This window comes from Excalfactoria chinensis, chromosome 1, assembly GCF_039878825.1.
Source record: "Excalfactoria chinensis isolate bCotChi1 chromosome 1, bCotChi1.hap2, whole genome shotgun sequence".
In the NCBI taxonomy this organism is placed as follows: Eukaryota; Metazoa; Chordata; class Aves; order Galliformes; family Phasianidae; genus Excalfactoria; species Excalfactoria chinensis.
In genome coordinates, this window is record NC_092825.1 from 182,325,274 (window position 1) to 182,339,816 (window position 14,543).

The 14,543-nt window shown below is 55.1% G+C and overlaps 2 protein-coding genes across 6 annotated transcripts in view; one reads left to right on the forward strand and one right to left on the reverse strand.

The window, feature by feature from the left end:
• The window catches only part of RAB6A (RAB6A, member RAS oncogene family), a 52,354-nt gene extending 47,380 nt beyond the window's left edge, over positions 1–4,974 (forward strand). For 2 of the 3 annotated variants that reach the window (XM_072327022.1, XM_072327021.1), the window contains exons 7-8: positions 1,477–1,543; positions 2,625–4,974. In XM_072327022.1, coding sequence (XP_072183123.1) covers positions 1,477–1,543; positions 2,625–2,689 — 132 coding nt within the window. In that variant the 3' untranslated portion in view covers positions 2,690–4,974. The remainder of the gene's footprint in view (positions 1–1,476; positions 1,544–2,624) is intronic. The other variant, XM_072327023.1, reaches the window with a different exon arrangement.
• Positions 4,975–6,797: 1,823 nt separating this feature from the next.
• Positions 6,798–14,078, reverse strand: PLEKHB1 (pleckstrin homology domain containing B1). 3 transcript variants are annotated; one of them, XM_072327025.1, is made up of 8 exons: positions 13,756–14,078; positions 12,424–12,580; positions 12,189–12,253; positions 11,749–11,901; positions 10,117–10,219; positions 9,409–9,448; positions 8,661–8,766; positions 6,798–8,442 (listed from the first exon to the last, which is right to left on the reverse strand). In XM_072327025.1, exons 3-8 carry the CDS (start codon positions 12,223–12,225, stop codon positions 8,306–8,308), a joined length of 576 nt encoding a protein of 191 aa, XP_072183126.1. In that variant the 5' UTR covers positions 12,226–12,253; positions 12,424–12,580; positions 13,756–14,078; the 3' UTR covers positions 6,798–8,305. The 3 variants fall into 3 exon arrangements, with proteins under 3 accessions (XP_072183126.1, XP_072183128.1, XP_072183125.1); XM_072327027.1 differs by having other exon boundaries at positions 12,189–12,250; positions 13,756–14,036; XM_072327024.1 differs by lacking the exon at positions 12,424–12,580 and having other exon boundaries at positions 13,756–13,834.
• Positions 14,079–14,543: the final 465 nt, after the last annotated feature.

Sequence of the window (14,543 nt, forward strand, 5' to 3'; positions counted from 1 at the left end):
GGATGTGGCTCTGGGCAGCCTGGGCTGCTGGTTGGTGACCCTGCACACAGCAGGGGATTGGAGCTGGGTGAGCACTGTGGGCCTTTGCAACCCAGGCCATTCTATGATTCTATGATATTTTTTCCCCCCTAAACCCTCTGCACCAAAACTGGGTCAAAATTCTTCTGCAGCATAGGAGCCACAGAGGGGTCAGTAATGTTAGGGGTCAGTGTGGTGCTGTGCTCAGCAGTAAAAGCCAGAGGGTAGGAGTAAAGCAGTGTGGGATGTTGCAATGCACAGGTTGCATTAGATTTCTACGTTTCTATTTCTCTATGCTAGTTAGTATATTAGTATACACTGGGTATATTAGTTTCGAAGTGAAGATTACCATGGTAAGGTAGGTAGAGGGTCCCCTTTAAACATGATGCTTATGGAGGAATGCACAGCTTTTTGTACTGGTGCTCCTTCCATCACATAGCTGGGTCTTTATCCATCCTTCATTTCATCCAGTGATTCTTCAGTGCTTGTTGTCTTAAGAAATCCATGGACCAGAGTTCAGTCATGTTGTCATTTGCAACTGGAACTGGCATACCCGGGGCAGTGGGGGGCTCGAAGATTGCTCTGACATAGAATTAGAGCTTGGGGGTGCTGGTCTGCAGAGCTGTTCAGGTCTCTACGTTCACAAGAGCAGGTTGGATGGGGCCCTGGGCAACCTGGTCTGCTACCAGCTCTGGAGGCTGGTAGCCCTGCATGGAGTCAGGGGGGTTGGAACCTCGGGGTCCCTTCCAACCCAAGCCACTCCATGATTCTGTGTGTATAAGCAGACAGCATCTGGCTCAGTGGGAGTGGGCGACTGGTTGTTAGTGGTGTAGGTTGTGTTGTTGGAGGGCTGAGATAAGATCAATTCTGTGATGCCAATCTGGCTCCGTCCCTTTTGTAAAAGGTAGGATTGTGCTGAGCACCGTCAGCATGGAGTCACAGCTGTTCTCTGTAGGTAAGAAGCAATTAGGCAACCATTTGCTAATGAGCAGCAGGCGAACTGGATGAGCGCTGTGGGCTTTTTCACCTGCATACCCACAGTTTTGGCTGATGCTGAGGGCAGGCTGGGTGTTGTTTGCCTTTATGTGGTGGCACAGCACTGCTGGGTAGTGACATGTGGGGTTATATGAGGGCCAAGTTTCCACCTGATGTAGGGAAGCTGCTGGGGTCTGGGTGTGACAAACTGAGCTGGAAATCCCAGCTGGAGCAGAGGGGGTGACAGAAGGTTTGCTGCACGAAACCAATAACATTTCATCTTCAGTAACAACAACAAGTGGGGTCTGCGGGTTCTTAGGAATAAAGGTGATATTTGGTGTCAGGCTTTTTTGGTGAGAGCCGTGTGTAAATAGTGCAGAATGTATTGAATCATTGTTTCAGCTGCATGGGGGCCGTGCTTTTTGAAGTGCAATTGTTTTGATCTGTTCCCTGGGTTTCTTTTTTCTTGTTGTTTTTTTGCAGCTTTTCCGACGCGTGGCAGCTGCCTTGCCTGGAATGGAAAGCACACAAGACAAAAGTAGAGAAGACAGTATCCTTTATGCTGCAGAGCAGTGGTGGCAGAGCGCTGCCAGTTACCGTGGGCGAGGAGAACGCAGGTCCTGAATAATAAAGGGAGGAGGAGGAGGGGGTGGTGTCTGTCCTGCAGCCCTTGCTCAGCTTATGGGCATCCAAGAAAGAGGCCACTTAACCCTGCAGGGAAGGACATGGGGGTCCTGGTGGATGAGAAATTAACCATGAGCCAGCGGTGTGCTCCTGCAGCTCGGAAAGCAAATGGGATCCTGGGCTCTATCAGTAGAGGGGTGGCCAGCAGGGACTGTGAGGGGATTGTCCCTCTCTACTCTGTCCTCATGAGGCCCCATCTGCAGTGCTGTGTCCAGGTCTGGGGTCCACAATACAGGAAAGACAGGGAGCTGTTGGAGAGGGTGCAGAGGAGGCCACAAAGATGCTCAGAGGGCTGCAGCACCTCCCATACAAAGACAGGCTGAGGGAGCTGGGCTTGTTCAGCATGGAGAAGAGAAGGCTGCGGGGTGACCTCATTGCAGCCTGCCAGGACCTGAAGGGAGCCTACAGACAGGAGGGGAGTCAGCTCTGTGAAAGGGGGGATAACAGCAGGACAAGGGAAATGGTTTGGAGTTGAAGGAGGGCAGATGGAGGTTGGATGTCAGGGGGAAGTTGTTTACAGAGAGTGGTGAGGTGCTGGAACAGCTGCCCAGAGAGGCTGTGGATGCCCCGTCCATCCCTGGAGGTGTTGAAGGGCAGCTTGGATGGGGCCCTGGGCAGCCTGGGCTGGTATTCAATGTGGAGGTTGGTGGCCCTGTGTGTGGTGGGGGGTTGGAGCTTCATGATCCTGGAGGTCCCTCCCAACCCAAACCATTCTGTGACTCTATGATTATGCTGGTGCTGGGCAACCTGGGCTGCTGGTTGGTGGCCCTGCACATAGCAGGGGGTTGGAGCTGGATGAGCACTGTGGGCCTTTGCAACCCAGGCCATTCTATCATTCTTTCTGTCCTCCTAATCTCTGTAAAGAGCAACTCGAACCCCCAAAGAGAAGAGCTGGAAGCAGCATCTGCCCAACCTGTTGTCTATTGGCCTTAACTCACCCTTCCCAGTGATCGACATCAAACTGGAAAAGCCTCAAGAGCAGCCTGTCAGTGAAGGAGGCTGCTCCTGCTAATACGGCGTGGCTTCTGCCTTCCTCCAGAACATCACTGCTTTCCCTCCCTTTACTCTTCATTGACTGCAGTGTGAATATTGGCTTGAACCTTCCCCTTTCAGTAATAACGTATTGCAGTTCATCATCGCTGGCTGTCTCGTGGAGATGATCTGTTAGCTTCACAAGCACACACACACACACACACACACACACACACACACACACACACTATGTTGGTGTCTTCATTATTTATAAGAAAAAGTTGAGGAAAAAAAAAAAAAAAAAGCCAAAATATTCCGGCGTATTCTAGTCAATAACTTAAAAATAACAACAAAAATAGGTACAATTTCTTAATATTCGTTCCTTTTTTTTTTTTTTTAATATGTTACGATACTGCACTTTGAAATGATGGAACCCCGAGGAAAGCTTGGAATTGGACATAGGTGAGATGTCTGTGCAGGAGAGAGCCCTTACCAGCCGCCCGCCCCACGTGGGGTGAGCAGAGGACAGAGAAGGGCTGGCACGGATGGTTATCAAAGCCCCACCAGAGCAGGGTTTGGAGCGTGGGGTCTTCTTAGGGGGGTGGGGGGTGGAATGGAAGCAGAAGGAGCTGGTTGGGGAGGGAAGGAAGTGTGTGCGTTAGTAGAACGCTGGCAGGGAGCGAGGAGGTTTGTTTGGAGGTGGGTTTGAAGAGCGTTTTGTTCCTTTGATGTAGAAGATGATGCGAAGCGATGGCTGCGTGGAAAGGGTGGCAATGTGGCAATTGAGGCTGTTTGGAGGAGAGCAGCCTGGCGTTTCCGTGCTTGAGAAAGGGGAGATTTGAAAGGAGCGCTGCCTGAGCTGATGGGAACGTGTGAGTTGGGCAGGAGGGAAGGAGCAGGGCTGGCTTTCCCAAGGCCACAAAGGCGGGCGGTGGGCACGGCTGTACTGCAGGGAGATGCCATGGGGGTCCCATGGGCATCAGGGTGGGAAACCGCAGCCGGAAGGGGGCAGAGAGTTGGGTGGGATGGAAGGCAACTTGTGGCAATGCAGACGGATGCCTTTATTTTTTTAGCTATTTTTTTTTTATCGTTTATGTTGGGTCTTCCGAGTTGGGTTGGTTCAGCTTTTATTTCATAGAGCTGCAGAGGTTGGTTCGATAAGAGTCGCTTCGTTTACTATTGAACTAGGCTTCTAATTAACCGTTCCTCTTTGATATTTATTTCTCTGCTTAGTTGGTTTGGTTTTTTGTTTATTTTGGTTGTTTTTTTAACTGTTTTGGGTAATTTTGATGGTCTTTTTGCTAAGGAGTCTGTGTAGAGCTTTGCTGACGTGGCGAGTTGTATCTACCCGAGAAACACGGACGGCACACACTAGAAGTGCACCCTTTTTAACTCCTTACTAGTCATTGTGAAGTTGCTGTGTCAGTTAATAAACACAATTGTAAATACATTGTTTGCTGGGCGAAGAAGGCTGAGATGCAGGAAGGGGTTCTTGAGTCTGCGTTACGTTGCTGCTCACCAACATCCAGGCTCCTCTTGGTTCTCTTCTGCCTTGTAAGAACCCAGGGGTGGGGGAGAAGGGAACCCTGGGGGTGTCTGTAACCTCGTGCCCCTGCCCTGGGTCTTTAGCAGCTCCGCACAACAACAACTTGAAAGGCAGAATCGAGATGCGAAGTGCTTTTATAAGGCAATATCAAAGGCAAGGGGTTGGTGTTTCGGTTCCGTTTCGTTTGGGTTCTTGACGTGGCATGTCTCGAAATAAACATCACTGCTATGTGACAAAGGATCATTCTTTCTTTCCAAGAAGCTCTCGAGGGGAAGGAAACCCGGCTGCTTTTCCTGTGTTGTGCTGGTCTGAGCTGTGCAGAAACGATCCATCTCGCCTCCTCGGTTCTTTCCCATTGGCTTTCCTTCTTCCTTTTGGTTCTCACTCAGTCCACGTTGGCCGTCGTTTTCCCCACTGGCACACTTTGGGTTTCCCCTTTGCTTTTCCTCCATCGGCATGGCCAGTAGAACCAGGGAACAGCCTTCTTTTGTGCTGACTTTGACGACAGTGAAGGTTTCTGCTCTTGTTTCTGTTCTCCTCCCCGCGCTGGTTGTTGTACAGTACATGACGCAGCTGTCCATTACTCAGTTTTTTTGTCTTGATAACAAGTAGTTGAAGAAATTGTATAAGGGGGGGAAAAACAAACGAACAAACAAACAAACAAAGGTTCCTTTTTTCTTCATGTTGGAATGTCACTGGTACCTCAGCTCTGTTTGATAATATGAAACAACAAAAGAATCCGTAGCGCTTGAACTAAATAAATACCTGTCTCATTGGAAGGCTCCTCTCTCTTCTCTGTCCATCGTAACCTGGCTTTTCCTTTGGCTTCGAGGCGTTGGAGGTTTTAGGGTTGTGGGGCAGAGCGGTGCTCGGTGCTGTGCTGCTGCTGCTGACCTCTGCCCAATGCAACTTTGCCTTTCTGCTCCTTTCTTGCTCTTTTGCACCCAGCAGCTTCCTGCCTTCTGTCCCACCTTAGGGGTGCACTCCTTGGACCCGTGATTGGACCTGAACCTCCCCTGCTGGTGGACCCCACTGCAGCCCCATCGTCCTGGAGATAGCAGCAGGAATGGGCGGGTGAGTACGGATGGCAGAAGTGCCCCCTGCTTGTCTGGTGGTCCTGTGTGGTTGGAAACCTCCCCTCTTGTGGCCTCAGTTGGACGTCAGGAGGAAACCCTTCACTGTGAGCGTGGGCACTGTGATGCTGCCCAGAGCTGTGGGTCCTGAGGCTGCAAATGGGGCCGTGGGTCCCTGCCCATGGAAGGGTGGGATTGTGGGGCTCCGAGGGCCCTTCCCACCCAAACCTCCCCAGGGTTCTGGTTCCTGGAGGGGAGGGAGGCAGTCACAGGTTGCTGTCTGTTCTATAGGAACCTTGAGTGGAGTCCTTGTGAGGTCTTATGGTGGTGCCCTGGGATGGTTGTTAGGGCAGCGAGGCGGTGCTGGCACAGACCTGCAGTGTTACAGAGCTGTAGAGCATCCATCCCATCAGCAGGCAGGGTGGGGGCAGGGTGCTGCACTCCCTGGTGGCCTTATTGCAAACCTCACTGCAGCCATGCGTGGCCTTACATAGGAAACTAGTTGGGATCCCTTTGTACCATAAGGTGTTTGGGACCGAGCAGCTGCAGGGTGAGACAGACATTTGGGGCACTGCAGGGGGTGATTTTGCTGCTCCCCCTTAAGGCTGCAGTGCTGGGGTTGGGTTTTCCCTATAGGGATGCCCTCCCTCTCTCCCTGTAGGGATGTTCAGAGCTCACTTCCCAGCTGCCCTTTCTGAGCCCAGCCTTCCAGCCTCACCCAGGATATAAATGAAAGCAATTCCATGTCGGCCACCTACAGAGCACATCTGGAAGGAGGACGGCTGCCCTGATTGTGTTAAGGTTTGATTAATGGTATCACTAAATAAAGTGCTGCCATCACCCATTCCCCCGCACACCATCTGCTCGCTGCATTGGCACTGCTGGGCGGTCAGGAGATGCAGTGAGGCCGGGTGCTGGCGGTGGCAGGGATGTGCTCACCTCTCATTGCACGCTGCACTGCATTCATCCCCATTGTGGGGCTTTCTGAAGCGCTTGTGGGGCTCAGCAGCAGCAGGGCACGCCTCCATTCTGCTGCTTTTGTCCAGATTTAATTGCAGTGTGTTTAATTAGGATTGGAACTCCATGATCCTGAAGGTCCCTTCCACCTCAAAGCTGGGTGTTGTTGTGGGATGCTGCTGCATCCCCTGGTGTCCCTGTGTTGTGGTACCACAAATCCAGGCTCACCCCCAGGGTCTGCATCCCAGGTGCTGCTGCAGAGTTGGAGACCTCCATCGGCGCTAATTGGCAGCAGTGGCTAATTGGCTCCCAGCTGTGCGCCCTGGGACCTTGTGGGGACAGGAGTTGGATGCTTGTCCCCATTGAATGCTCCTTGTTTGGCGAGGGAAGCAGCCCCACGGAGCACAGCACTGTGGGGCCCACGTGGGCTTCCAAAGTGGGGATGCTGTGCAGAAGGGTCTGCGGGGCTCTTTCCCATCTCCCACCCCAGCACCACGCAGACCCCAAACCCTCTGTCACCCCCCAGTGCTGCTCACATCCCTCCTCACCCCACAGCTTGAGTCTCATTGGGGCCACCTTTATTAGCGTTTTTATTTTAATTTTCTCCAAAAAAACAGTGGTTGCAGGATGGGGTTTGCAGCAGTGGCGACGTCAGGAAGGTCAGGGGAAGGATGAGGGGGACATTGAGGACACCCTGAGCCCCGAGGAGACGAAGCTTTGCCCGAAGAATGGGCCGGTTGCTGGTGCTGCTGTTGGTTTCCTACTTGTGGTTTATCAGTCCTTTTTTGGAATCCTTGAGCTGCTTATTTCATATCAGAGTTCTTGCAGTGATGCTCCCGGTGCTGCCCAGTGTGTGAATGTGGCCCCGTGGTGCACGGCCCTGGGTCGGGGCCACCCTAAGTGACCGTCCCCATGCATCAACCCCAAATCAAAGCCCCCCAGCAGTGGCCAGGAAGGGGCTCAGTGCCGTGTGTCCCTCCTGGAGCTGCTGCTGCCAGGTGCTGGCTGGGGAAGCCCCATTGTGACCGAGGCTCTTCTCATCCCAATTCTTGGGTTCCCATCCCAATTCCAGGCTTCCTATTTGAATTCCTGGTTTCCAATCCTATTTCTTAGGTTCCCATCTCACTTCCTGGGGGTTCCTATCTCAATTTCTGTGTTCCCATCCTGGTTCCTGGATTCCTGTTTCACTTCCTGGTGTTGCTATCTCACTTCGGGTGTTCCCATCCCATTTCCTGGAGTTCCCGATTCCTGGGTTCCCACCTCACTTCCTGGGATTCCCATCTCAATTTCTGCACTCTTAGTTCAATTCCTGGTGTTCCCATCCCAATTCCTGGTGTTCCCATCCCAATTCCTGGTGTTCCCATCCCAATTCCTGGTGTTCCCATCCCAATTCCTGGTGTTCCCATCCCAATTCCTGGTGTTCTCATCCCAATTCCTGGTGTTCCCATCCCAATTCCTGGGTTGTTGACTCCAGTTCCCAAAGGTTTATCCCCAGCTCCTGAGTCTGCTCAGCCCCAGGGACTGGAGCAAGCCTGAAAGTCAGGCCAAGGCATGGAGCTGCTCATGTATCTGGGGGTCTCTGGGTATGAGATAACGGTTCTCATCCCCCTCCTTGCACTCAAACCCTCCTCTATTCTCTTGCCACTCACACCTGCCCTGTGCCCGTTTCCTACCCTGGGCATTTGCAGATTGGTTTCTCCCTTCCTCAGGGCTGCAGTTTTGGGGAAGGTGCTGGAGCCTCCCCCTAAGAGACCCTTCAAAGAAGCAGTTTTGTAAGGAGAACCTGGCTGCCTCTCCAAAATGGCAAACTCATCCCCCAAAAAAGCTTCAGGTATTTCTGCAGCTGGAGATTTGAGGTGGCGGATGGTGCCGGGCTGCGGAGCCACATCCTCCCATCCCCAAGCAGCTCCCCTGGGGCAGCGAAGGGTCTTGGCTTGGGTTTTGGGGCTCGTGTGGGTTATCTGATGCAAAAGCTGTGGGTGGGTGGGATGGGGTTGCTCCCCTTTGTCCCAAAAGGGCGATTTTTGGGGGGTGCCAAGCCAGGGGTGTGTTACCTCAGGCCGGGGAGCCAAAGGGTCCGCTAAAACCAGCATGGCATCCACATGAAGGAGCCCAGGGCTGCGCCAGTGGCGGCCCCCGCCAGCAGCCCCAAGGCCATCTGGTCCCCGGAGACGCGGTAGGGATCCTCGCGCACGATGACGTGGGTCACCCCGGGGGCTGCAAGGCAAAAAGGGGGCGGTGGGTGGCCTGGGGGTCCCCCATGGGGTTCATGTCACATCCCCAATCCCTATAGACCACCCCAAGTGCCACCTGCAGGGTCTCAGCCCTCTCCGTCCTACAAATACCTCCAAGTACGAGCAGGGTTGGAGCTGTGACCTACTGAGTGTCCCCCAGTTGGCACCAAATGGCACAGAGGGAAGGGGAGAATGACCCACCTCCGTACTGGTGGCCGTAGTGGCCAGAGCTGATGTAGGCAGTCTGGTGGGAGTCGATGGGCACCGTCTGGTAGTAGTCATCGTCGTAGGGGTCATAGACATGCACCTGGGGGTGGTGGGAGCAGGGTCAGGGTGGTCTCTGCCCTTTCTCCCCTTAACTCCATCCTCATTACCTTAATTCTGTCCCTGCTGCCCCTGATTATGCCCTCATCACTTTAACTCTGCCCCATCCCCTTAACTCCTCCCCTGCTCCCTTTTTCTGTCCCCACTGCTCTGAAATTTGTCCCTGCTCCCTTAACTCTGTCCCCCATCACTTCAACCCTGTTCCCATTGCCCTCAACTCTGTTTGTATCACCTTAACTCAGCCATTATCACCATAGCTTCATCCCCTCACCTTAACTGTGTCCCCATTGCCCTAAACTCTGCCCATATCCCCTTAACTGTGTCCCCATCACCTTGAGTTGTAGAATCAATTAGTGCTGCAGAAGTGCTCCAAGATCCCCATTCCCAACCCATCCCCACCACGCTCACTGACCGTATCCCTAATTCAGCCCCTATCCCCTTAACTGTGACCACATCACTAACTCTCACCCTGCTACACTGAAATCTCTTCCCATCATCACAGCTCTGCCCATATAACCTTAACTCTGCCCCTATCCCTTAGTTACGTCCCTACCCCCATCCCCATCTCTTCCTATTGGCGCCCCTGATGCCCTTATTTCAGGGGACAAAGGTGGGGAAGCCTCACCGGGGTGGATTTCGCCTCCAGCACCGCCATCTTCCATGCACTGTGAAGGAAGCAGAGGGTGTGGGTTGGGGGCTCGGCTGGGCAGTGGTCCCTGCCCTCCAGCTGTGCCAGCATTAATCCTTAATTCCCAATGAGCACAGGGGTGGGGATGGGACTGGGACGCAATGACATGGGGGTGCATGGCAGGAATGGCTCGGGGTGGATGAGGTGGGAACGTGACCCCAAACTGGCGGATAATGGGTGAGTTTCCCCCCATCATCCCAAATGTCTCAACATGGAATCATAGAACGGCTTGGACTGGAAGGGACCTCACAGACCATCCAGCTCCGACATCTCCCAACATGTTGTCTAAGAGCAGCTTAAGGTTTTTCTTGCTATTAAAGAGGAGCGATGCTAAAAGCGGCGCTGCATCATCCTGGGCATGGCCTTAATCCAATTAGCGCTCCACGTTTGCATTATTTATCAACGAAAGCAGATGGAAACGCTGCCACAGTGCTCTGTGGTTGGCTAAGAGTTGATTCCTCATCCAGAATGCTTAAAAATAGCTCTGCTTGTCTCAGTGGTATTCAGTGAGAAAAGCAAATCTGCACCCACTGCCCTGCAAATGACCTCAGGGCACAAAGCAGGAGCTGGGGGCAGCAGGACGTGATTTCCTCCCCAGTGAGCTGCTTTTGGGGCCAGGAAGGTGGGGGCTGCAGCTGCACTTACATGGCGTCGTCCTCGCTCTCAGCACACAGCATCGTCTTGGAGCCGTCCCGCAGCACGATGGTCAGCAGGCACTCGCGGCTCTTCCCCTCGGGTGGTTGAATGTCTGCAAGGGAACAGCCAGAGCCAACCTCAGCAGGGCGACCCGAGGGGACCCCCAAAGCCTTTAGTTGGGACCCACTGAGGGGACCTACAGTGCCAACCAATGGGGTTCCCAAAGCCAACCCAGTGGAGCCCCCAAAACAACCCAAGGGGATCCCCCAAAGCTGTCCTTTGGGACCCCCAAAGCCACCTGAGGGAACTCATAGTGCCAACCAATGGGACCCCCAAAGCCACTCAAAGGGATCCCTAAAGCTATCCTTCAGGACCCCCAAAACCACCTGAGGGAACTCGTAGTGCCAACCAATGGGACCCCCAAAGCCAACCCAGTAGGGCCCCCAAAGCCACTCAAAGGGATCCCTAAAGCTGTCCTTCAGGACCCCCAGAGCCACCTGAGGGGGGACCCACAGTGCCAACCAGGGGGGTTCCCAAAGCCGCCCATGGGTTGGGATTGTCACCCCAAAAGCCGTGCTCAGAGTTGGCTGTGGTTTCCTCTTTGCACTCAAAGGTGCCAACATCAGCAGGAACCTCCACCTCCGCAGCAGAAAATGACCCCAAGTTTCCCACCCGGCGTCGGGCTGAGTTGGCTTTGGATGTGCCAAATCTGACGGACACAGCAGAGGGTCCCAAACAGCACCAGACACGTCACACGGCGTTCGCCGTCGCGCTCCGACTTTGGCAGGAGCTCCACGGAGGCTCCGGCATCGCCGTGTGAAGAAAAGCACTTTGTGTTGTGCTGTGGGCTGAGCTGAGCTCTGCCGTGTTTGTGCGAGACGGAGCGCTGAGTCAGAGCCGTGGGAGCAACGGGAATGAAGAGGAGGTGGGGAAAGAAAGGGGAGAGGATGAGCATCGCGTGGGGATGCGGCGGTGCGGGATGGGAGGGTGGCACAGCCTTTGGGGTTGGGTGGGCAAAGAGCATGGATTGAAGCCACACAGAGCCCCACAGCTTGGGGACAGCGTGTGCCCATGGATCCTGGTGACACTGAACATGGGGACCTTGGGATTCTAAGCTTGGAGATGGAGCTGGGGGACATGGGCTGGGGACAGGGAGCTTGGGGATACAGGGCTTGGGGGCACAGGGTTTGGGAATGCCAAGCTTGGGTACATAAGGATTGGAGAGATGGAAGTTGGGAACGGGGGGCACGGGGACACAGAGCTTGAGGACATGGGAGTTGGGAATGCAGGGCTGGGGTATGTAAGTATTGGAGATACAGAACGTGGTGAAACAGCTGGAGCCCAACAAGGATTGGGGGGACAGTGTGGGGGACAGAGCTTGGGGATGCAGAGCTTGGGAATAGGCGGCTTGGGGACACAGGGCTTGGGGATGTGGAGTTTGGGGACTCCACTTGGAGACTCATCTTGGGGGGCTGTAGGGCCTGGGGACACAAGGAGTGGGGGCACAACAGCTGGGGACACAGAGCTTGGGGGATATGGAGCTCAGGGGTGCAGGGAATGGGGGCACAGGGCTTGAGGATGCCGAGCTTGGGAACATGGGGCTTAGGGACACAAGGATTGGGGCTGCAGGGCTTTGCTCACCGCGGCACTCGCGGCCGGTCCGCACGTCGCGGCAGCTGTACTTGATGTGGATGCGGCCGTCCATGTCGCGCTGCGTCTCGTCGTGGTAGTACACCAAGCTGCCATCCAGGTAGAGCACAAACCAATTCCTCTTCCAGCGGCGCAGGATGGAGCCTGGGGGACGGCGGGGTGTGAGTGAGCCTAAAACCCACAGCGGGGTCCCACAACCCATGGGGCGCCTGGCTTGGGGATGAATCACAGCAGCGTGGCTTTAATGAAACTCTTGGATCCATCACTGAAAAAGCCAGTTGGGCATCTCCCAGTCCTTATAGGGTGGGAGCAGGAGGGTCCTCATAGCGCATCCGTGACCCTAAACCGCATCCTGGATGTGGGTGCCCAGCGTGGAGCTCAGGAACAGAACCCCATAGAGATTGGGATGGGGGATTGGGATTGGCACTCACTCTGCCTCCAGAGCCATCCGCTCTTCACCAGTGCCATGGCCACGGGAGGGCTTCCGGACCTTCTGCTGCAGGGAGGGAAGAAACAGAGCAGAAAGAACGGGGTTAGAAGAGCAGCCCCCACTGCCTCCCCATGGGGCTGAGGGAGGGATATGGGAAATGCCCGGGCGAATCGGGGCCGCGCAGACGTAGGGTTTCATAACCGGGGAAGCACTGAGGTGGGGAGGGGCTGTGCCACCTTTCTTGGTGCCTTTAATCTCGTTGGGATTTAGGGATTATCGTCCCGTGGAGGTAAATGGAGAAATCCGGGACGTGGATGAAAACAGGAGCTCCCTCCCCACGGACCCGGTAACTTTCCACGCTGAGCTGCAGTCGCTCTTGTTTTGTTTTCCTGCCTGGATGGAAATTAATCCTTAATGAGGCCATGAAGTCATCGCTCCCCGGGTCCCCGAGCAGCGACAGCAGCACCGTGCCAGGCAGGAACGGCCCCATTGCACCCCAACACCACAGCACTGCCTGAACCACGGGGTGTCCCCCTGGGCTCTGCAGCCCCCCCACCCCCCCCTGGCACCCACATCACCCTCAAATCCCAGCACCTGGTGCTCACATCTCTGGGCATCATCACCCTCCTGTACTCACATCCCCAGTACCCACAGCTGGTGCTCTCCTGGCCCTCCCAGCACCACTTCTGCCTCCCTATCCACTTTGTGGGGCACTGCTTTCTCCCATCCCCACAGTGACCACCTCCCCATCTACACCATCTCCAGTGCTGCCCTCCCCCTGCACCCCACCTCCTGCTGCTCCCATACCTGGCAGTCCCTGTGCCCCACTCCCCTGTGCCCCCACCCCCTATACCTCCATCCCCTTGTACCCCATCCCTTGTACCCAATCCCTTGTACCCTAAACACCCCATCTCCATCTCTGATATCCCCTGTGCCCCTGTACCCAAATCCCCAGCACCCCCTTTTCCCTTTACCCCATCCCTTTGTACCCCCATCCCTTTGTACCCCCATCCCTTGTACCCCATCCCCCCGTCCCCCATCCCTTTGTACCTCCATTCCCTCTCCTTGTTCCCCCACCCATCTCTAACTCCATCCCATTACCCCCATCCCTTTGTACACCCATCCCCCTTTACCTCCATCCCTTTATACCTCCCATCCCCTTTTGCCCCCATCCCTCGTACCCCCCTATATCCCCTTATACCCCATCCCCCTCTACCCCCACCCCCCTGTATCCAAACCCCTACTACCCCCACCCCCCTCTACCCCCATCCTTTACACCCCATCCCTTTTACCCCCATATCCCCTTCTCCCCCATCCCCTTATACTCCCACCCCCCTCGTACCACAATCCCTTCTACCTTCACCCACTCTCCCCCCCCATCCCTCCCCTTTTACCCCACCCCTCCATAACTCCTTACCCCGATCCCCCCCTTACCCCACTCCTTTTACACACCCATCCCTTTGTACCGCCGTCCCCCCCGTTCTCCCTCCTCCTACATCCCACCCCCTCTCACCCCATCCCCATTCCTCACCCCATTCCCCTCCTCCGGACCCCCCCGGACCCCTCACCGTGTACAGCAGCGCAATAGATCCCCACTGCGTTCCTCTCCCCGGCTCTCGTTCCCTCCTCCCATCCCCTTTGCACGCACTGTTCGCTGGGAGCTGTAGTCCGACGATGGGAAATGATCCTATAGGGGCTGTGGGGTTCTCAGCATCGGGGTTCGGGATCCCATTTAGGGCATCCCAAAGCACTTAGTGGGGCTGGTGGTCCTGGGGGGGGGGGGGGTCGCAGCATCACCTCCATCACACAGAGGGGAGGTCAGGGTTGGGCTGAGAGTCACTGTCTGGATGTAAGAGCCCCCCCCCAAAAATAGGGGATGCATTCAGGGTCCCCCCCCCCATCCCAGAGCCTTAATTTCCCCCTTACGATGCACACAATGGGGGAGGGTGAAGATCTATAGGGACACCCCCAGTCTAACAGCAGGTTTGGGGGTTCATAAGGTTTGAGGGGGGGGGGGGGGTCAGTAATGCCTGGCTGTGCAGAACATCATGTCAGCCCCCAAACCTGTGATGGGGAAGGGGACAAAGCAGCACGTTTTGCATAGAGCTGCATAGAGAGAGGCAAGCTGTGAGCAAAGCCAGATGCAAAGAGCATCAAAATCAGTGCAGATGTTCAGGGTTTGTGTATGTGGAGCTACCGGGGCCGGTTGGCATTGCAAGGCTTCAAATCCAGCTGGGGTTATTTATAGGCAGGGCTGCACAGTGCTCATCCAGCTCCAACCCCCTGCGACGTGCAGGGTCACCAACCAGCAGCACAGGCTGCCCCATTGCAGCACTTGGCCTCATTGAACCTCATT